At 40.5% G+C, this 23,270-nt stretch overlaps 1 protein-coding gene across 2 annotated transcripts in view; it reads left to right on the top strand.

The window, feature by feature from the left end:
* The window catches only part of ralgps2 (Ral GEF with PH domain and SH3 binding motif 2), a 72,009-nt gene that overhangs the window by 14,441 nt on the left and 34,298 nt on the right, over positions 1 to 23,270 (top strand). For both annotated transcript variants that reach the window (XM_084921476.1, XM_084921477.1), the window contains exons 2-8: positions 8,188 to 8,292; positions 9,513 to 9,643; positions 9,917 to 10,024; positions 10,741 to 10,791; positions 19,571 to 19,654; positions 22,540 to 22,629; positions 22,731 to 22,823. In XM_084921476.1, coding sequence (XP_084777602.1) covers positions 9,584 to 9,643; positions 9,917 to 10,024; positions 10,741 to 10,791; positions 19,571 to 19,654; positions 22,540 to 22,629; positions 22,731 to 22,823 — 486 coding nt within the window. In that variant the 5' untranslated portion in view covers positions 8,188 to 8,292; positions 9,513 to 9,583. The remainder of the gene's footprint in view (positions 1 to 8,187; positions 8,293 to 9,512; positions 9,644 to 9,916; positions 10,025 to 10,740; positions 10,792 to 19,570; positions 19,655 to 22,539; positions 22,630 to 22,730; positions 22,824 to 23,270) is intronic.

The following is a 23,270-nucleotide window of genomic DNA, read 5'->3' as shown; positions in this document are numbered from 1 at the left end:
TTCTGGTTCATCTGTTTCATTCAACGATCTGCTTTCGCCCTTCTCGTTCTCTGTAGCCGCCATGCTTTTTCCGCCATGTGCGTATGGAAACAAAGGCACTGCGAATGCGCGTTTTACCCATATTCTATCACGATATTTCATAGAGGTGGGAATCACCATACATCCCACGATACGATATTATCACAATACTTAACTCACGATACAATATTATTGCAATTTTTAAAAATATTTTGCGATATTCAGATTCTGTACATAAAGGTAAACTTTATCAATATTCTTTTTATCTAATATCAAAGTCTCGCACGCAGTCTTTCTCTCATTTCAGTCAGTTTTATTGTTGACAAACTGAACGGTTTGTATTACAGTCTAGTCCAACTTAGCTGAATGCAACCATCTGGTACAATTATAGCTATTCTGAACTATGCAATTTATGAAAACTATGCAGCCCCTTCAGCAACTGAAGAATTTGAAAGTAAATTAAAACAAAATATAATTTTACATTAAATAAAAAAGTTTTAAACTTAATTAAAATAAAACATGTCTTAAATTAAAATAAGTAAACTGTCATGTTTATTGCTGCCATAAAAACAGTTAAACACATTTGGACAGTGTCAGGATTCTTGCTCAGAAAAAGGATCAACATGCTCTGAAGTCAGAGCACAAAAACTTTTTTTTGTAACAAAAAATTTCGATTTCTGCTGTCCCTGTATCGATACATTATTAGCAAACAAAATATCACGATACTACACAGTATCGATTTTTTCCCCCCACCCCTAATATTTCATTCTCTTATCGTTGCCCAACATTGTACCGGTATTACTGTGAACGGTATGATATAGGGCTGTGCGATATGACAAAAATCTCATATCCCGATATAAGACATTTATCGTCCTGACAACGATATAAATCACAAAAATGTAATATTTTCTGTAAATTCTGTGAATCTCGGGCAACTCGACTTGCGTTTAGTTTTTCCAGCTGGGCGTCCTTTACCTGGATTCAGGTGTTTTAACTGATGCATGAAACTTCACATTTTTAGACATAAGTTGTAACGGCCACCATTTTCTCTCAAAGTTTGAGTCTAAGGTTTATTTTTTAGCACCTGACAGCTCTTTTTTTGCTTCTCATCCGTAAACTCTCTGCATACTCTTTCATGTGATTCAGTTTATTTTGAAAAGTCTCAACAGGATCTTGAGCTTTATTGTGAAAGGTTTACGTGGATGACAAACAAGCGGACAGCGGAGCCGCGCGATGGTTTTACCGTCATTGTTGCTAACGAAAACAGGTAAAAACAGGCACTTGTCCGCCCATAGTGCGGTTATATTAAATATAAGAGAAAGAGAGAACTTTAAGAAATTAATATAGCCACTAAGGTGACCGTCAAAACGACGAAAAATATTGCTGTAAACAGTTTATTTTACGACATCACGAAACAAACGATAGCGTAATAGGAAAGGATAGACGTTTTTATATCGTCATCTGATATAACGTTATATCAAACAGCCCTAATGCCTAATGATCACTATCCTATCATATATAGTGCCTCTTTATTTTATCTTAACCTTAGAGCTCTCAAGTTTGAGAATGAAGGATTTGTGCTTCCTTTTTTTTTTTTTTTTTTTTTTTTTTTTTTTAAATAGGTGATTATACAACTTCTTATCTTCTGAAAATTTGGCCAAAAATTACATGTGCAACATTACAGGTGCAGTGGCTTGCTGTGCTGGAGTTTGGGCCCTGCTCATGTGTCTCTTGTTTACATATTTACACAAACCAGTTGCCACACACTGATAGATTATGACTTTATATAAGAGACTGCATTATCTTTTTTCTTCTGCACACACGATGAAATATCGCCTTAGCCCCAAAGTGTCTTTTGATGATCTGACACTAAAATGCCTCTGCATTATGCAGTTCATATGGCAAAGTTGATCAAGCCAACTTATCACCACATGTTGGCTCCAGACAGATGGTTCCTTTCTGCAAAAGCAGTTTATTAGCCACATGATTTTATTCAGCTCTGAGACTGCCACCACCCACACGTCATCTCCGCTCAGCCCACTGATGTGTCATCATGTTCTTAAGCAAGAATCTGTGGTGGAATGCCGCGCATTGTGATGCACCAGGGTCTGTCACTAAGGTGTGATTGATTGATTAATAATAAATGTCTATCCTGTGAGGCTTTCATACTGACAGAAAATTTGTTCATACAGCTATCAGTGTGTTTTTTTTGTTTTGCTTTTTTTGTCCATGTTGTTACTGATGAGAGTAGTAAGTGGTGATTAGTTGGACATTATGGACAATGCTGGGCACCTCTGCACACGGCCATAAACAACCGGAGGAGTCTGTTCAGTGACAGGTTGCTTAATATATATACTGCATAATATAACGATTTCACTCAGCAATTGTGTCTTTACTTGGTGTCCAACAAGAGGTTTCACTCTTGTGCCAGCCCTCAGAGACTCATAGAGGAAGACATAGAGATCATATCAGTTTCCTCTAAGCATTACTGCTCTGACTGACTGCTCTGTTGCCCTATATTGTTACCATGTCCTTTCCTTGTTAATAGTCCATGCAGGGAATGACCACAGACAACAGTACTGCTGCCAGCTTCTTGCTTCCTCTGCTTCCTCTCCCTCCTCTCCCTCCCCACTTCCTCTCCTACTGTTTTTTTCCCCCCACTCAACTGTCACCATGCTCAGGTCGCCCAGGCCTCAGCAGCAGAGTTGAACTTGGTCCGGGCAGCCTGCCTGCTCCCATTTGGGCCACAAATCAGGCTGAAGTCAGCACACACACACAGATACACTCAAACTGTAGGCCCTTTCCCTGCCCACACGTGACAGCCTGCCGCTCTGAGGCCCTGCCACATGCCGCTACTCACAAGCTTGGCACTGTATCCTCTCTTCAGTTCATTTGATGGATAGTCAGATACAGTTATAAAGACCAGTTGGGCCTTGTATTTGCTTTTGGCAGCTGAGGTTTTGTAGTATTTCATGATTTCAGAGGTTGCTTATAGCTGTAGGTAAAAGCTAGGTCACTGTAAAATGTTAACTATAGGTATTATCTATGTCTGTGAGCATTGTACCTACAGAGCCTGCCTGTGTCACTGGGGGATGTGCGATGAGAAAAGACAGAAGACAGCCTGTCTTTAAAGCGTGAGCTCTAATTATCCCCCTGAAAGCTGTAGAGATCAAGCAAGCAGGGGTGAAAGAGCAAGGGAGGAAAGTTTATCTAAAACATTATTTATTTATTTTTTTTAGAAAAACATCAACACTGGCTTAGAATTGGGTTTAGATGTGTGACATGTACACCCCCTCCCTCCCAAAACAAAACAAAAAACACGATCAGCTGACCAGAATCACAATCAGCTGACGGCCATAAAAATGTTTAGACAACTGAAAGACTTGTTGAAGGCATTTAATTGTACGTACAGAAGGTAGTTACTTTATATTGTGATATATTCATTATAATTCAGAGATAATTTTATATGGACAGTTGTCTTGAATACCTTTTGTTACCTGATATAAAATACACATTTTGTGTTGTTGCTGATGAAACTATATTGGCCTTTTTTTAAATTCAGACACTGCACACTGATTGGAGGGGGGGATTTGACTCAAATAAGGTTAAAAGTTAAATGTTTTGAAAAAGTGCAGGTATATTTACAAGTGTAAAATTGATCATCAATTTTTTTGTGCTTCATGTCCTACTTTTTTAAGACCCTCTTTGTCCTCTGCTGTCTATCTTTCCACTACATCACAGTAATTTCCCGTCACAAATAGACCCAGATGCTCATAAAATGATGGCCCACTATGGTAGATGGTACATTGCTGTTAATTCACTGTCTGGAAAATCTGTGGTGTCATTGGGTTCGTTGCCTATTGATTTTCTGAAGAAGAAAAAAACAAAAAAACCCAACGTGCTTTTGTTAGATGATACGGCACCATTAAACTTATATTCTTTTTGTTTGCATTATGTTGCTGTAATAAATCAGATACATGCAAGTGTCTTGTCTGGAAGAGTGGCTGTATTTGGGGTATAGAATTATCTTCTCACTTCCTCTTGTGCGAACTTAATAAAAACTGTATCGACCGAGCAACGGGAATACCACATGCTGTGCATGCTGTAATAGCAAACTGGGGAATTACTCAAAAGTATAGCCTGTGTGTGTGTCATAAAATGCAGAAAGTCCCTGCACCCCTGACTGGTGTTTAAAATTTGAGTGGATGGAGAACATTGCTTTTATGTTCACATCAAAGTGTAATTGTAGTGTTATGACAGTTTTTGGTTTCGGTCCTCCTGTTCCTATAAATGTTTTCCCTTATCCACTTCTGCTGGTCTAAACTGCCATGGAGTTACCACTGTCCTGTTATTGACCTTCATGAAGGGCTGAACATCACTGGCATGTTAAGTGATCATGTGAAGGGGCTGTTAGTCGTGTTCCCTCGACAACACACACAGACATTATTGTCCCTCCGCAGGCATTGTCACCAACTTCTGCTTATACAGCCAACCTGCTGAGTGAAAGCGGTGTATATCGATCCATGGCGACACGCTGCTGTAATGCATGTGCGAGAGTGTGTGTGAGTGAGAGAGAGAGAGATAGAGATCGTCCGGGCTTCTCTTAGCTCCAGATCAATACTGTCCTGCTGTCCCCCAGGAGGCTCGATGAGAGCCCAGAGAAAGCGAGAACAACCTCGACTCAGTCTTCCATGGCATCACATTAAATGAAATGCTACCAACAAGCTCTCTGGTGATTAGCAAGCTTCACATAATGCATGAGCAAAATTAAAAGTAACACTTTCTCTGTTTCTGTAAAGCAGTAGTGAACAGGAAATACAGTCATGTAAGAAGTCTGGAGGCAAGACGGAAGACAAGGTTTGCACTTGATGTGTGTGCTTGGCTGCAGATGGTCTGCAATAGGAGTTTATGAGGATATGGGTTTTTGAGGAGTGAGGCTGACAAGATATTACTTATAATATTTTAAAACTATACTGCAGCAAGAACTTAGCCATATAGAGCTATTTCATGTAATAATTTATATAACTTCCATTGCTAAGTGCTGCTGTAATTTTGAGTAATTGTTATGTTACTCTGTTATTTGTCAAAGCACATTTGCTTTTGTATAATTTCCCCTGTTGTTAATACCATATTATACCAAATTTCCCCTTGTGGACCAAATTTCCCCTTGTGGGACAATTAAAGGATTATTCTATTCTATGCTGCTTTTTATAGCTTCTTTTTAATGTTTAGATTATTTGAGTGATTTAAAAAATACAGGTAGTAGGTTTTGCGTTTTTATATCTTAAAATTTGAATGTGCAGTGAAGTGTTTCATCTACAGATTTACCCACTTGGAACGTTTTCTTTTCATATGGTAAAGAGGCCTATGACAATATTTGAGGGATAATTTGCCTTAGAGTTTAAACTTGGACGGCGTGAATGGTATGTATGCGTACTGTGTACTAAAGAGAAGGGGACAGCAGCACAGCTTAATGGGCTGTCACATCCCTCAGTGCACACCTCAACACACTGACCCACTTTGGCTCTCTGACTTTGGCGCATCTGCGGCATGCTTTTCAAACGCATCAAGCCCCACTTCTGCTAGGCAGAGCAGAAAGCACATGTCTGTACTGAGCATGTAGACCGTGACGAAGAAGAGGTACTGCAGTTTTTATCATAAAGCACAGCGGAGGAGAAAAAGACTTGTTTTCAAATGATTGTGCGCTTCAGAGGAAATGCTTCCATTATTGTTTGCTTGCTAACAAGACCTCCCTTAGAGAGAGAGAGAGAGAGAGAGACACACACACACACACACACACACACACACACACACACACTTAATGTTTAATAGTGAGAACAGATTGAGAAGCGATGCTTGGCCTGCAGGACTGTTGGGTGTCAAAGAAAAGGCCTTTAGTTCTTTAGACGGAGACTGGCAGGGTTGGCTCAGTGTTTCTGTTAACACTAAATGCTACACAAGTCTCGTGTGATCCTTTATTCAGTCTCACAGCTTGTGACCTTTCCTCGATCACACAGATCTGTGTTGGTCCTGCACATACCCATTGTGCTCATTTCCAACTCCCTCTTTGGAGTAGCTTTACATGATTGTTCTAAAGAACTTTTTTTTGTTTTGTTTTTTTAAATTTAAATCTTACCTTGAGTGCCCCCCCCCTAGTTTATCCGTCGTCTGAAACGAGCCTTTTTAGCCCTGTCCCTATGATAGTTTGCACCTTCCTTTCTTCTTCTTCTCATTGTAAGCATACATACAACATACGACAAAAGTAAATAGGACACATGTGAGTCAAAGCACTCTCTGCATGGAGTATTTTAATGCCAGGTGTTTACTGTTTCCATGATGCTGGGCCATCTGGGATGCACTGCTACAGATTTGTCATGGGTGTCTTACACAAAACATCTTACATCTAGAGCAGTTCCATGGGTGTATGGGTACTGTAACAGAGTTACAGCCACCCCTATGTATATATAATATTTTTTGCCAGATTAAGACGTGGAACTTTCCGTCCTTCTAACGAATGAATGACTAAAATAATCTGATTATCAATAGTTGATAAATTTTCGCCTCTCACTCCACTCCCACAAACTATCAGGTGCAGCGCAAACCCTCAGATTTATTTATCTTAGTGTATGTTTGCATTTCTTACTAATCAGTGCTTCCAGCTTGAATATATAATGCTGCCATAAAATAAGGTTGAGGTGAGGATTAAAATGACAGGAGATGAGCAGTTTAAGCAGGACCTAGGACATGTCAAATGGAGGTCATGGAAGACCTGTTTTCATGGCTGCTGGAGGTAGGAATGTAAAAGGTCAGTGCACAATGTGGAATGCGGTGTCACGTGCACAGATACGCTGGCATGTGCATGATGACAACACACACAAAAACACTCGCTAATACGCATTATGCCCTTCAGTACTGAGGCAGCCTGGGCCTTTTGTGTGTGAACTGAAGTATGTGAATGTCAGAAGGTAGTCTGTAATTCAGTGAATACAAGGAGGGAGAGGCAGCCAATTCACAGAGCGAAGTCTGATTGAACGCCACTTGCTACGCAGTCTTATGAGTCACATTTAGCTTAACGACACGTCCTCTCCTGCAAGCTCCAACACGAGTAGTTCTACTTTCTGTCACTCTTCCTCTGTTATTGCTCTCTTCCTCTTCTTATTCCAGTCGTGCCCTCTGCAAGGCTTATACTTGTGATGTTGAGACGTCAGCCTGTCTTGTTCCCAGACACACACCTGTGCCTTATTATTGCACACATGTTTTTCTGCCAGCTGACATTATAAACATTCCCTGGGCTTGAACCTCAGAAAGCCCAGCATTATGACACGCCTATGTGGAGTTATGTCACCAAACACAGCACATTTCAGCTCAGCTGACTGTCAGGTGTGTCAGACACAAGGACATTTAAATCAGGAGCACCAGCTAGTTGGGATTGGATAGGGTAAGGGAATGAGTCAGAAGTGATTGTTAATAGTGGGGCATGTGGATGTCGGAAGAAGCTGTAAAACTAGATGTAAACTAGCTAGGATGGTTATGGTTAAGGAGTTCTAACAGGACAAAATGAGTGACAGCAGATGAGCAGAAACCTGCTGTTATCGGAGGCTGTTTACACTGCTCTGGGTTGATAACACTTTGACTATAACACGCCGAGGACAGATGTGAGAGCTTGTTAAAGCTATGTACACAGATGCTATTTCTGTCTTCCTAGCACAGAGATGTTTGTATGTATTTATTTTTTTATATTTAACGGGCTGTGTGACGCAGGGGGGAAAAAACGAAACCCAAGTGAGACAAACATTCATTGTCTTATTTATTTGATTTTATGTATTTATTTGGGGTCATGTCTTTATAGGCTTATGTTAGCCAAAGTTTGAAGTTTATTTTGGATTGTGGAAATCTTAATGTAGTGTCAGGGAAAGGTAACAAACAGAAATATTGACTATCGTTATAACCTGGAGGGAATAGGAGATATACCATGCTCCAGTCTAGCACAAGCTTTTATTCCTTATCGTAGGGAGACACCTACTGGCTGATGTGAGTTATGGAAAGAGTCTGGAGGCACAGAGGGAGACAGGATTTCCACTGTGTGGGTTTTTACTCATGTTCAGAACAATCATGGTGCTTTTTGTTCTTTTCCCCCTTATTTCTTTTGTTCCTGTCATTCACACACAGACAGCAGAGACCAGCCTTGGAGAACGATAAAACTCGATAGACAGACGAAAACAGAACAACAGCCTAACTTCACTTAAAGCATTATGTACATCTGACACCCATCTGGTAAGTGTGGCTTTTTTTTTTTTCTTTAAAGAATGTCTAGCTTTTTACGTTGCCTGAGGATCAACTTAATTTTTATTAAGTCTATGAAAACATAGATTGATGCTTAACCTCACAAGTGATATTTTTAATAAATGTCTAATTTGAACCTAGATAAAAGGACAACACACACATCGGTATTGGGCCAGGAAATAAGATAATTACAGATGTAGTATTTTTATATACAGCAGACTCAGACTTGTAAACACAGGCCAGCTATTGCTTCCTGTAGGATTATGCACTTTGTCAAACAATGTGAGGATAGTTTACATGATATGCCAGCGTTTGCTGGTATATCTGTCTTGTCTTGTCTCGGCAGAACTGTATAAGGAAGTTAATGGAACAGGCCACTTGATGAAAAGACAAACAAGTAGGCAGTCAGGTGCTCACACACCTGCAGGCCTCTGCTGGCCTTCGGTATTCTGAGCAGCTCCTTATTTTTCATTATTACTTCTCAGTGTGCTTTTGGCTAATAATGGTCTCCAAGGTGTTTTCAGTGCTGAGCAGACAAGAATATTAAATTGTGGTAGAATATTAATAATATATCACTCAGTGATGTACGAGGATTAGATTGTCTCCAGTTTAATATTTACAATTCATATTATTATTATTATTAAACGCTTGAATAACCCCTTTGTGTGTGCGCGCGCGCACACACACACACGTTTACATAGTTCTATGTAGGTTGAAAATAAAAGTGTAGAATGGTTTTAAGACTTTAGAACAATGTATAGATAAAACAACAGCAAAGACAAATGTTTGGTAGCAAATCTGGCCTGGATGGAAGCCAGTGAATTGGTCGGGTAAGCTGTTTACACTCACGGACCACAAGCCCCTTTCACAGAAGATCTTTTCCTAATGCTCACCTTAAGCTCCTTCTGTCCCGTCTTTCCTCAAGCATAGTAAAGGCAGACTATAAATGTGCACATCCATATGGTGTGCACAGGCATTCTGGACCAATAGCTGAACCTCACAACCGTTTAACGAGCATTTCTTTACATCATAACTAATTTCGAGAGGGTACATTTTTCCTTGTAGTTGCGACAGTATGTCCAAATCAACCCATTTCAACCAGTAGATGGTGCTCTGTTTGCAAGATGAGCAGTTTGAATGCTGCTATTAATGATCAGGATATAGTGCGCAATTTACTCACTGTCATATATTTTGTATGCGTTTTCTGTCAGAGGGCCGGGCGGGCTTTGCTGTAGCTGAGGATGATGAATGGTCTCCTGCATTAGAGCTAGATGGTGTGGGAATGATGGACCTCCCTAATGGCCAATCCAGTATCTCCACCAGTGCTGCCACAGTCTCTGAGGTAAGGCCTCATCCACGTCAGTGTTTTAAAATGCAGCCTGTGTACCTTAACTATGAAAGGTTTTCGTGTATAATTATTATATATTAGTATTAGTCAGCTGAGATATTAAATAATAACATTTTAATATATTATGTTTAGTTTTTCTTGGTGTTCATTTTACAAATCTCAAAACCTTACCAACATCACCACTCTTTTTCATTTGGTAATCCAATTCTCAGAAGCCCAGCCATCAGTTTGTGTGTGTGTGTGTGTTTCTGTGTGTGTGACTTCCAGAAGAGCAGCAGCTCAGAATCTCTCAGTGATAAGGCATCTTCAGAGCTGAAGAAGAGTTTTGACGCAGTTGTGTTCGATGTGCTGAAGGTCACTCCTGAGGAATATGCAGTAAGTGAATTTTCTGCGTTTCTGTTACAGTCTCTTCTTTTCTGATTAACCTGCATAAATGAGGGGTTATAAACGTGCATATAAGCAAAAATACGATGTGCTGACTTAAGACAGGAGGAGATGGGGTGATGGAGGGGGGAAATGGGGTCAGAGTTTGCATCAGTAATAATTGATGATGTCTGGCAGTGGCAAGCAGCTGCTGACAGTTCCCACAGCTGCCTCTGCCCCATTTTCAGTGACTTTTCAGTGTCATCTTTGGAAAAATAATAATACTAGTAAAAAAAAAAGAAACTCAGGACAATGTCACATTTTTGTCAAACTAGCTTTACCTTACAGGATATTCACATGAAAAGAACATAATCTTTTGAACGTCTGCAAGCTTTTTTTTTTAAATACTTGTCCTTGTCTTGTTGTGTCCCATTCCACCACAAGAGGTCACTCTTGGTCTTATTTGATCAATCCCTGATATATTAATGTCTTTCAAGGTGGTGTCAGGTAAGTAAAGGAGTCTTAGGAGTAATGGGTTGTGCATTATCACAAGCCCAATTTAAAAAAACAAAACAAGGAAAAGCAGCATTTCAGTTGTTGAATTGTTATTACATCAACCTTCTTTATGGCAACATGGAACTTAGAGGAATTGTGACAAACGTTAGTTTGTATAAATATTTCAATTTGACCAAAGTATATCTAACAGGTGCCTTTTTGCTCTCCTTCAGGGCCAGATTACACTCATGGATGCTCCTGTGTTCAAAGCCATCCAGCCAGAGGTGAGCAGTTAATGTGGAGAGGAAAAACGATGTTAACGGAATGACAATTACTTAAACTGAGTGGGAGGACTCAAGGGAGCTTTTTACTTTACTGATGAGCAACTTTCAGTCCTTTGGGGCATTTGAAATCTTTAAAAACGTTTTCACATATATATTGTTGAAAATGTAAGACTGCACTCTCTGTCAGCAATTTAATTTAAGCAAATTTGTGGCACTGAGCATGTTGGCGAACTTGGGTTAAGCGTCAGGTTTACTTGGCTTTTATAACTTCAGAAGACACTTGGGTACCTTGTTCAACAAATGAACTTGTGCCCTTTGTTGATTATAATAAATAGCTTAATCTTAGACTTAGGCATTGTCATATTTGGTTTCTGACATTCACTTAGTTTAGAATAGCAATTTGAAAAAGGTGCATCAAAACTAGCAGTGGCCATTTAAGTGAAAAGTGAAGACAGTAGACAGGTTTCTAGGAGGGGTGTAGCAGCTGGATCAGTTGTATTCAAAGCCAACCAAAATGAGTACACAAATACAACATGAATGTGCTAATTTTATTCACTGAAAGATAGAAATATTACTTCATCACAGATAGAGCTCAGTGAGTTAAAAACCCTGTAGTAGTGACCTCTTAACTGCTTCTTAGGGAGAGAGGCCAGTATTTAACCAGTATTTCTAGTGGATGACTGGAAAAAAGTAGTCTACTAACAAATCCAAGAGATTGAAGGGTGAGAACTGAAGGGTGTGTATAAAGAGATGACTGAGATAAAGAAAAAAGACTATTTATTAAACCCGTGATAAAAAGGCTAGTCATAATATTCTAATTTGTCGATATTTTTTGCCTAATTTGGAGTCGGACACTTGGCCAGTGTGCAGTCAGTGTATTCCAAGGAGCAGCGGTATCCCTGTCATCAGTCATGCTCCTGCCTCTGGTTTGCATTTTCATGTTGTTTGGGGTCACTGGCCTGTTGCAATATCAGCCCCTCTCTACAAAAATAGATCCAGGGAGTGCTGATTGTCATGGGCTTTCCTCCACAGTTGCCTGACCACAAACTTGTTGAAATTTTATGGAGCACTTAAACTCAGACTGCCAAGTGCTTTGGGTCATGGTCAGATCATGCTGGGATAACATGGGTTATTAGGTTTTGTGCAAACTTGAATCCATGCAAGTTCAAGTGCAAACTGTCATCAAGGAGAAGGGGACAGAGCAAATCTGAACTCGGTGTACATTTTTAGAAACATTTTAAAGCTTATTATTTGTCATGATAAACTGATTAATAAATTAAAAATGAACGTAGGAAATTGCGGTGGTGGCCAAGGTAACTTCTTTGTACATACGAAGTTTCTCCATTGGTGCCCCCAGACTTTTAAACCACATTATACATTAGGAATTCCCCCTTGCCATGTTTTTCCTTTTCCCTTTCATACATAGGGTACATGTGGTTTATGTCTAACTGTCATGTTTTGCAATAGTAAGCCACTGTGATCACAGCTCCCACGCTTTGTCATATGTCAGTTATGCGAAAAAAGGCCATCTGTATCTCACGTATTCTTGCACACCATTTCTGTTGTGAACGTTAGACCTCATGATTTGCCCCTGTTGGCTGTCAGGCCCTTTCCTGACAGACATGGATAACCTATGTTTAAGGTTGACCGCAGTGATCTTATAAACACTGCATACAGACCACAAGCACATTGTAGTGTGGCTTAGTCTGACTCCTGCTGTGGCATATGTGCAACATTTGCATTTCTAACAGCTCATAACCTTTCTGGCCTGATATCAAGCCACGTTTTAATGAATTAGGCTTCATATAGTACAACATGCCCTTTTGAGTCTTGCAAATAGTTTGTTTGAGCAGTGGAAAAAGGGAAAAGAACAGACGGAAGTTCCTTAGTAGCAGCAGGCTTTGTCTGTCGTGTTTGGTTTGTTGTGAAGTACCTTGCAGACTGACGTGAAGTGGGAACGAAGGGAAAGTGAACTAGAGGAGGCATTTGGAAAGGAGCCACTGCCCTGATTTAAGAGGCGTGCTGAGAGGGTGATGAATGCCGTAGTGTACCATATGTAGAGTGACCCAGCAGGATCTTGGCAGGTGGTAGAGTGGACTGGTAAGGCTTTTTATGCTCTCACTGTGCTTTTGTTTCAGGAAACTTGCTGAAAAAAGTACATGTCCAAGCTTGAACAGAACTGAGAGTTTCCAGTGCTGTCAACCTTCCTTCCCCTCCTCACAGACACATGATGGAGGAAAAAAACCAAGCGTGTGTGTGTTCAGGCACTCCTGCCAATTCGCTCTGTTCACTGGCCAAATAGGAAACTGTTAAATTACTTTTTTTTTTCTTAAGTTGTGTAATCTTGCCTTTTTTTTTTTTTTTTTTTTTCCCCCAAACCTACGCTCCTCAAAAAATTTAAGGAAAAGTTTTTAATCGATGTATAGCATGAACTCGATTAAACATCTGGGATATTGATCTGGTCAGTTAAGTAGCAGAGGGGGTTGTTAATCTGTTTCAACTGTTTTAGTGTTAATGAAATTAACAACAGGTCCACTAGACACAACACCCAAAAAAGGAATGCCTTTACGGGTGGAGGCCACTATCATTTTTTTCCCTTCTCATCTATTCTGTGTATTCGCTAGTTTTGCATTTGGCTAAAGTCAGTGTCACGAGGCGCTCAGGTACTCCAGCCCCCCAGGACGGCACATCGATATTTGGTTTATCGCCAGAAGGTTTGCCGTGTCTCCTAGCACAGTCTCAAGAGCATGGAGAGAGGCAGTTACTCTAGGAGAGCTGGACAGGGCTGTAGAACCCATCAAAACCCATCAGTGGGACGGTATCTGCCCCTTTGTTCAATGGGGAACAGGATGAGCTCTACAAAATGACCTCTAGCAGGGCACTAGCATGCTGTACATGCCCGTCTGCACTAATTGCTGGATCTCATCTGCCCTTAAGCTTAAATTTCCTTTGAGGAACAGGACAGAGTTGCAAAGAGCCAAATTTGGCGAGTCATGACTCAATACTCTGTGCCAGTGCATGACGGCTTAATGACCTATGCCACAATTCCAGTAATTTGGAGTAAAGGTTCTACCTGAAATGTCTCAGGATGTAGATTCCGAAAACGGCTGTTTACATTCTAGTTCGTAACCACAGACCCAGCTCTCTTATCTCATCATCTGTCATCACAAGTGATTCTCAGTGGGTCAGTTTGACCCAGCCCTCCCTTTAACTCGATGTTTTCTCCTTGGGCAAGTTCAATGGAAATGTGCACTTGGTAATGATTGTGTTCCAGGGAGAGAACTAAACTTAGCAGAAGCATCTGAAGTCGTATCGATGTGCAGAAGGAAATTACTTTAAATGGTGCATTTAAAGCAAAATGCTTTGATTTAATTTTTTTTTAATTTAATTTCCTATAGATGTCTTTATGGCAGTTTTACATTAGATAATCCAAGCTTGTCCAATAGCAGTTTCATGGTTGAGCTGCTCTGTTCTTCCAGTCCTGCACTTAATTAACTAATAACTTCCCTAACTACATTAAATTGGCTGAAATGACCATAAAGTAGCTGTGACTTGACCTTTTGGTGTTTGTGTTCTAGCTTTTTCGCTTTCCTCTCTCCATAAACACATCATAACTGTCTTAACATAATAATGTGAGAGCTTGTGTGAGACAGTAGGCCACAGAGAGAAACTTGCATGCATACATGACACACAAGCAGATATTCTGGCATGACCTTGCAATATTTGCCCCAGACAATATTATAGTAGAACAGAGCTTCTCAGTAATTTGTGTATATTGGTCATGACTTGAAACATATGTATGGAGAGGAGCCTGAGAGGTCTAGCCAAGTTATCTGGATGAAGAAGAAAAGATAAGTCTGTCACAATAGCTATAAAAGATTACATGGGACCCGTGGATATATACAGCAAAAATGGTGTGGAGAGATGCTATAATGTCTGGCCAGCCCCTTTGAACAGGAAACATAGTTTATTCTATTTATCTTTTGATTGGAAAAGCAGCGTGAGCATCAGGTTTAAGAGATCAGAGTATAACATGTATGTCCTTCACAGCAAACACAGAATCTAAACACATCTGCTTCTTATGATGCGTAAGTGACAGCTCATAAACCTCTACCAGACCTGAGGGTTGTTGTAATTTACTTCCACTACGTAATGGACTCTCATCAATGCAGTACAAAGAGAAATTAACAGAGCTTGAGAGCATTGTCAGTGTCTTTGTGCTCAGTTTGGAGCACAGGTATAAATAATGGAAACACCAGAAGATATTTATTTTTTTCGATGGTAAAATAATCTATACTGCAGACCAGACTGAGCTACAACCCCCAAATGAATTTCTGTTATGTTCCTTGGCTGTTGGTTTTCCATTAAAATGACAAGATGGATCACAGAGAGAGCGGGAGGAATGGATGTGGGGGTCTTGTTGCAAATCTTTTTCTCTCATTTGAACTTACAAAGTATTGACTACTAATGGATTTTAGCATTGGCTGGTGTTTATTGTTTGAACTGGAATGTATAGCTGCTTGCTACAGTATGGTTGATCAGCTGACAAAAGGGGAAAAAGTAACATTATAGATGAATTTAGGTGAAATAAAGCGACAGTGGCTGACTTTTTCACCCTTCCTTTTCTCAGTTTTTCAGTCCCAGCAGGGTATTTCTAATTTCATAATCAGATCTCCAGCTGGGTATTATGAAATAAAAGCTGCGGGGGAAAAAGTAGTTGAGTGATGCTGAGGGGATTGAGTGGGAGAGGGTAGCCTTTTTGTTTTTAACACACAGTCATAACAACAGCCAAGTACGTAATTTTGTGGCTTTGGCTGGCAGGTTTTGCTCCAATTCTCAGGGAACTATCAGATTGCATTTTACGTACCGCTGAAAAGTATGTCAGAGCCTCACGTCTGAGAACCCAGAGCAGAAATCCTCAGAACAGGCTGACTTGTAGTTGGATGCAAGTTATGTTTGTCTTTCTCAGGCCTATCTTGGCTTAGTCTCTTCCAGCCCTGGATGCCAGATAAAGTAACATTTTCTAAAACGTTTCCCCCCCCTTTTGCTGTCCATACAATTACAACTATAAGAGAAGCATCACGTAAAGGTTTCTGTAGGTCCCTGTAGATCTGCACAGGACTAATGTAGAGATTAAACTTTAATTGCTGCACAACAAACGCTGGGGGAAATCTTTCTTACACTGCAGCCTGTCAGCATGATGATCTGGACATGTTGATCACAGTGAAAGCTGGAGAAAATAATGCTTTGGTAGTAGAGACAGAAGAACCACATGGACAAATTTTCCATTGCCAGAGATGATTTAGTCCAGTTTCACTGCAATATGGTCTTAATTATATTTGATTTTTGTGTAAGCATATATCATCTTTGACAAGTACAGTTTGATGTCTTCTTTATAGCAACACGGCTTCTTCTGGTTTGAGTATAATAAAGCATAAAATGCATGTACTGAATTACATAAATAAATGTACTTTTAGAAAAGTAATTCTTTCCATGGTGTGTGCATAGCCAGGTAATGGGGGCTGCTGCTGCTGGCTTGAGTTCCTGCCAAGTCTATAGTTCATGACTGTCTGAGATTAATGTATTTTTTTTATTTTTTGTCTTAAGACAACAGAAACAAAATAGCAAATCAATAGATTCTAAACTCTCGATCGGCGCACAAACAACCAGAGTCTAGTATCGGCCCCTGTCACTTAAACTCTTATCTCTACAGTCTCCTCTCTACTTTTATCAAGCTTCATTTCAGTTTCACTGCCTCTCCTTTCTCATCTTACTTCTCTTTCCGTTCTGTTTCTCATCTTCATCAGCTCTTCCTTTCTTGGCCTGTGGGCTTTAACTGTTTCCTTGCATCTCGACACAGGTTTCCATTAACAGAGTAGATAAAAATTTTTTTAAAAAAGGAAGTGCTGTGATGGCTCACACGAGCTCATCGCAAATGGTGGCCAAGCAGCAGCTTATCGTTTTATTTAGCTTTTGCTAAACAAACCAAGTCAAACTTCGGTGATTATGAAGATGTATGTGGTCCGTTTTTTAAGAAGTTTTAAGATTGTTGTGGCTGATGATGGTGTCTCATTTATTTTAATGTCTTTGGTTGATGATACCCTTTAAACCACCTCGGCTATTGTTTGTCGCTTGTAGGTCATATAATCAGTCGTTCAGCCAGAGGTGACATCAGATTTCTTTAACAGCTCTTAGTTTAAGTGTACAGACCCAACAATGTAAATGTATCTGGCTCCTATCAGCCCCACGGGACTGCGCTTTAATGAAAATGCTGCTCAGCCAGACCAGCATGTGGAAACGACAGGCTGTCTGTGGTTTGGCGTAGCAGACGGTTTTTTTCTTTTTCTTTTACTGCACTCTTTTACTGCAGAATTTTAAACCCTCTCTTTACCAGAGCTGCTTTGTGAAAGCCCTTCTCCAAACACTCAACTGTTGTCAGAGTTTGTGGTGCCTTAGTGTGAAATGAGGCTATAAAGGACCTAGGAAAAATAAAGGGAATAAAATCCTAATGGCCTAATGGTCTGACATGAGGAAACTGGACTTAAATGATTTAAAACATGGATGGGTGGTTAAATTAGAAGACTGGCCCAGGTGGTTTAGTGATGAAGGTTTAGTACAAGTTGTTTAAATTTTGTAGCCTTCCCGAGTGACGACAAAACACCAACGCCTGTCTGTATGCCCCCTTTTCAGGTGTTCAGCCTACCTGGGTGGGCAAGTGGTGGTTTGAGCACACTAACGCTACCACTTCCTAACTGTGTGTTTGTTTTAGGAGTCATCACCAAAGTTATGTGGAAGTGAAGGAGAGAAAAATGATTGGCATTATGTCAGGACACAAGGAAGCAATTATTTGAAAAGGACTGATGTAAAATAAACAATTAGGGCACTATTTTAGCTGTATCCTGTGACGGGGACGGCACAGTTAAACACACCGGAGTCCCCGCGTGGTCTAATAAAACCTTGTGGGAAGATGCTGTGTTAGGGTTTCTGCAGTGTTTTATTTTACAGCCTCACTGCTGTGCCTGCATCTTCGCTCCATTGCACTCCTTTTTCCTTTACTCGTATCCTCATCCTGACTCAGGCAAAATGGATCCCAAGCATCACCTCGCCCACGCACGAGTGTCTGCTTTTAACATCTGTATTTGATATGTTGTATCTTTGCTCCCACCGGTGGATTCAGCTTGGAGACTCACCGTTGAACGAGCACAGCTTCTCTTTAGAAGTAGACACTGTGATACGGTCCAGTTCAGGGAGCTGCGAGCAGTTGGGTGGAGATTGCTACTTCCAGACAGTCTGACTGCCTCACAGGGGGTATTGTGTGGGGGAGCAGCAGTCTCTTTCAGCTGCTTATATTGTAGCCTAAGTCAGCCATGCTGGCAGGGATTAGCAGGAGAGCTTGCACAACATTTTTTCCTACTGTTATGTCAGTGTCCCTGGATTGTGGACAGCCTGCAGGGGCCATACGAGGGCCCGGGTTCCTGTTGCAGTGCAGTGTGTGGTCTCCAGCTTTACTTAATCGCTGAGGACATCAGCTGAAAGCCACACTCACTCTGGCCTGGTATTCAGAAAGAAATTAGTCTTTTAGGAGGGGATTTTCTTTGTTTACCTTCCAAAAATCACACTTTTTTTTTTCTTTCGATAACGTGTACCCTAATTATTTTCCAAAGCAGCTGAAGCTGCTGCTCCTCTTTGTGCTGAAGTGATTAATTGAGAATGTTTTGACAGAAAATCAGTGAGCAGGCATTTCAGTTGCCCACATTAAAATTATCCACGATGACAAAAGCCATTCCAGTGCTAATTACATCCTCTTACATGTGTGTCAGTACTTTTACATTTTAGTGTCTTTATGTTTTTAAGCTCAGCAAAATACATTGCTTGTGCTTATTTAAATCCTCAGTGTGCAACAAATGCACCTTTGCACCAAAATGTCTTAATTTAAATTTTTACCATTGTTCTGTGCTTTGGTTTTGCCACGGCACAACTGCCATCAGTTGGTTGAAGTGAGCATCAGATTTATATTTAATGACACAAAAAGAGGAAAAATGACTAGAAAAACAATGATTAGAAGCTAACACTTAAGTTTTTTCTGTTTTGCTACTTTGTTTTTTTTGTCTGGACTGTCTTTGCACCCCTTTACGAAGAATCCTTTTAAGTCTTTGATAATATTCATCTGGATTGAGAGGCACACATTTTGCATCAGTTTAAAGAAAAGTTGACGTTATTCATTTTACACTCATTTGTTGTCAAAGGCAATTGTTTACAACATTCTGTCCTCATTCTTCACTGAATCCTTGAATGCTTGTTGCTAATACCTTCCTTGAGGTGTTGTTTGTCTGTTATCGAAAGCGGTGAGTTTAGAACATGGATAAGCTTACCAGCAGGTAATTTGTATCCATCAATTTATTGTTCAGGAGACTAATTATTTTTGAAAGTCTGGTTGATTTTGTTGCTGTTTTCTCTGCGGGGGAAATTCCAACAATTACTCCTCATCTAGATGAAAACATGTATCAGTGGAAAGCGCAGACTTTACTGATGAAGAACATGTTGTTTTGGGCAGCAGTTCATTAATCTGTCCGAACCTTTACCTCGATCTTGTCTTCAGCGGTTTTCCCGTTCTCGTCTGTGTTTTTCTCCTCTTACGCTGTGCTCCCTACCTCTGGTACTCTCCCCACAGTGTGACCCTGACTAGACTGTTAAATACATTGAGTAAAATGCTGGCGTATGCAAAAAAAGATCTGTGACTCGCTACATAATCTTTATTTCCCCGATTCTGTGATTTCAGGAGCTGTCAAGTTGTGGCTGGAACAAGAAGGAGAAGCACAGCTCTGCTCCAAATGTTGTGGCCTTTACCTGCAGGTTCAACCAGGTGAGACGGGGATCACCATTTACACTTACTGCCCTTTTATTTCAAGTCATTCTAAAGCCTCAACAGAAAAAGAAGGAAAAAAAGGATGAGAAACAGTCCTGCTCTAAGTTTATAGATTTATGTGTCTTGGCTATCCAGGAATGGAGGGAATAAAGTTCTTCTTTCCATCACATCCCCTGCTTTCATTCTTCCATGTACCAAATCATCAACCTTGCTTTCCCAGAGGTGGTTGTTTTAAACTGTTTGTCATGGCAGCTCTTTATAGTCCCTTATGTCACCTCCCTGCTATTGACAGTTATATATATCATAAATGGTCCCCAGGTGATGCTGCTTTGAGGAAAAGTAGCTTTTTTTCCCCCTTCATTTTTTCTTGTCCTTGGTTTTTCCTTCTTTCTGGCATTCATGGGGTTTTGCATGTGTGCTTGTAGGAGTGCGTCTTGCTTGATCCCTCAGTGCCCCGTGACATCATCAAACAGGAAGTTGTTGGTAATGCTTCAAGGGGTAGCAGTGCCCTTTAATCCACTTCCAGTGTTTTTGCCAAATTCCTCTGGGACCCTCTTTACTGCCCTCCAGTACTAATATGAGATTATCTAACTGGAATGCGTTGCTGTGGAAACTTCTCCATGTATAGCACACCCCAAACAGGGATTCAAGATGTTAGCTGAACACACACAGCTGCCGGCAGCCAAGGAAAATGAGCTTTTTGGATAATGGAACCTGGACTGGGAGGACAGAGAGTCCCAGAAAGCCCCGTAATTGAGCTAAAGCCATATTCTCTGTCCTCTGGTCTTTGTTTTGTTGGCACACTGCTTTCGGAGCCAGTGAAGCAGAAAAGAATTGGCTAGCTCATTTGATACAATATGATGACTGCACTTTAATCGTTCTTTAGTTTTCTGTAGAGACAAATTGGGACGTTTTTATTGAATAAACAAGGAATCAGATGGTTAATAAAGATGTAATCGTCATGAACCTAAACAAATTAGAATTGTTGTGATTTTTTTTTTTTTTTTTTTTTTTTTTTTTTAATTATTATTTTTTTCCCTCCCTAACTCATCTTTACTATGGAACAGACGTTAGCAGCACATCAGTGACTGGATCCTACCATCATCAGCTGCGGTTCCCATCGTTAGCCAAATCTTCGTCTCGATTTTTTATTTTTCTCTCCTCGGGTCATTAGTTGGTCACTCCACATATCAGCTCATGTTTGGATCTGTCTGCTTCCTCTTATTTATGATTATTGAGATCTTGGGGCCTTGTAGCTCCATCTGGAGGCATTGATACGGTCATAAACACAGTCCCGAAAACAACATCGTTGTTTCAAGGCATACCCTTACAGACACGGCCCTGTCTGGGAAGCCCTCTCTCAGGCACACTTGAGCACTTTGTGAATGCAACTATCTAGAGCGCTGTTGTCATGAGTGATCTCATCATTGCACAGTTTTTGAGGCCGAAGCAGACACAGGCACATGCTCTGTAACGAACCCCAAAGGGATCGTGATTTTTGGAGCCATGCTCCGTCCAGATTGACCTCAGATATCAAGTTAGACCACTGAGGAACCTAAATGTGAAGCTACAGCATGCTTTGCTCCCAGATTGGAATCAAATTTAGTCATTTACTGGAAAGTCTTTTCTACTGCATAGATGAGGCGAAAGTTAAATGTAACAGGATTTCAGTTTTTCATTTTGAAAGTGGGAGCTGCTTCTTTATGGGAGGTCATTTCCTCAAAGCAGTAGATGAATATTAAAGTGGACGCCAGTGGAGTCGGGGTCCACCATCTGTGCTGTGTGTCTTCTGTCCATTTTCATCATCCTTCTCCATAAAGCTTAATGTGAAACGGTGAAAATTAAAAGCACATGGCTCTGTTTCCTGTCAATCCTGCCTCATAGTAATATGTGTTTATAAGACAGGACATGGTGAGGGAGAATGAATTTATCTGTTCACTCCTGAGCTCCTCACCTCACCTCTGAAACAACAACAAAGTCTCAGTGCTGTTTCCAGGAAAAAGTCTGCAGAGACAGCTATAGGTTAGGATTTATGCATAGCCTGACTGTTTAAAAGCACAGTGAAGCTGCCGCACACACACACTGAATTTGTAGTTGGACACACACAAAGAGGAACGTTGACCACGTAGGCAAAGCCAGTTAATGTGCAAGTGGAAAAGTCAGAAAGTAATTCAGAAACTGAAAGAGATAAAGAGTTTTGTGTTCGAAGAAACAGTAGGGATGGTCAGTCTTCGTCTCTTATCAGAACACAATGTGCAGACAGCTGTTGGCTTTGAAGCCCTTAGAGCCCTGTGGCGTTGAAGCTAACTTCCCCTCCCATTACCCCTCTTCTTCTTTTACTCTTCTCCCTTTTCCTCTTTCCATTCTCTTCTTCTCCCAGGAGCTTAAACACGGATTGATTCACTGACTTGTCTGTCTGCGTGCATGTGTAATCAGAGCTCTGGTTTGCCAGCGCTCTCCCTAAAGAGACAGGTTTCCGACATCATTCTCGGTCTAGCCAACTACTCTAAAGACACGTATTCCCTGTTTCCTCCTGCTTTCTTAGCTGAAGTATCAGGAGTTGTCGTGCGTATCTCTTGTGCATCAGCTGGATTTTTCTCTGAAGGTCTTTCTTTTACTCTAGAGCTAATTTCCAATTGACTAATGTAGCGTTTCTGCAGTTTGCCATGCGCTCTGCTGCTCTGCTTTATAACCGTTTTTAATTAAGAGTTGTCACACAGGTCTTCAAGTCTTGGCTCTCGATTCAAAATCAGGAGATTGTGTGAAGCAGAACTACCCTTTGTCCTTACTTGAAAGGGATTTTCTGTAATACTTGGTCATTTGTAGTCCTTGTTTGTAAGTATTTTTTATGTTTGTTTTTTGTTTTGTTTTTTCTTTTCTAGACAAGTTTCTGGGTGGTACGAGAGATCCTCCATGCACAGACGTTGAAGATCAGAGCCGAGGTGCTGAGTCTGTATATTCGCACTGCCAAGGTACACAAGTCCACCCAGGACATGACCTTATTGTCCACACGAATGTTTGCAGTACAAATTCAACTTAATGTATGTTTGATGTACTCTACTACTACTCACAGAAACTGTGTGACATGAACAACCTCCATGCGGTAATGGCAGTGGTGTCAGCGTTACAAAGTGCTCCCATCTTCAGGCTAACCAAAACTTGGGCGGTGAGTAATATTTGCTGTGCTTTGATGTCACAAGTTTATTAGTAGAGTGCTGTCAATAAGCAGGAATTTCCCCAAAGCCTGTACCAAAACACTGGACACATAAACGGAGAATAATAAAAAAAAGTAGCACAAGTGACATGGCGTAATGAATTAAAGAGTTAAAACTTTCAGAAACTTCAATTTCACAAGGAAAATGAGACGTTAACAAATACACTTCCCTTGAACTCTGATTACTTTTAGAAAGATGTCAGCGTCTCAGTGAAATGCCAAGTATCTGTACACGAACTTGACACGATCTTTATGGATGGTCAACATTTTGAATTCATTATTCAATTTTAAATCTGTGTCTGTTTTACAAACATGTCTGTCAGTGTTCTCAGTGAAGATGTAGAAGTTGCATAATAACATAATGATGTTGTGATGTAATGCTGGAAATTTCTTGAACTC

The sequence above is a fragment of the Perissodus microlepis genome, chromosome 23, assembly GCF_051167445.1.
Source record: "Perissodus microlepis isolate ML-2025 ecotype Zambia chromosome 23, ASM5116744v1, whole genome shotgun sequence".
Classification (NCBI taxonomy): Eukaryota; Metazoa; Chordata; class Actinopteri; order Cichliformes; family Cichlidae; genus Perissodus; species Perissodus microlepis.
The sequence above is the reverse complement of the archived record's forward strand: the minus strand, read 5'-3'. Positions and strand labels throughout refer to the sequence as shown.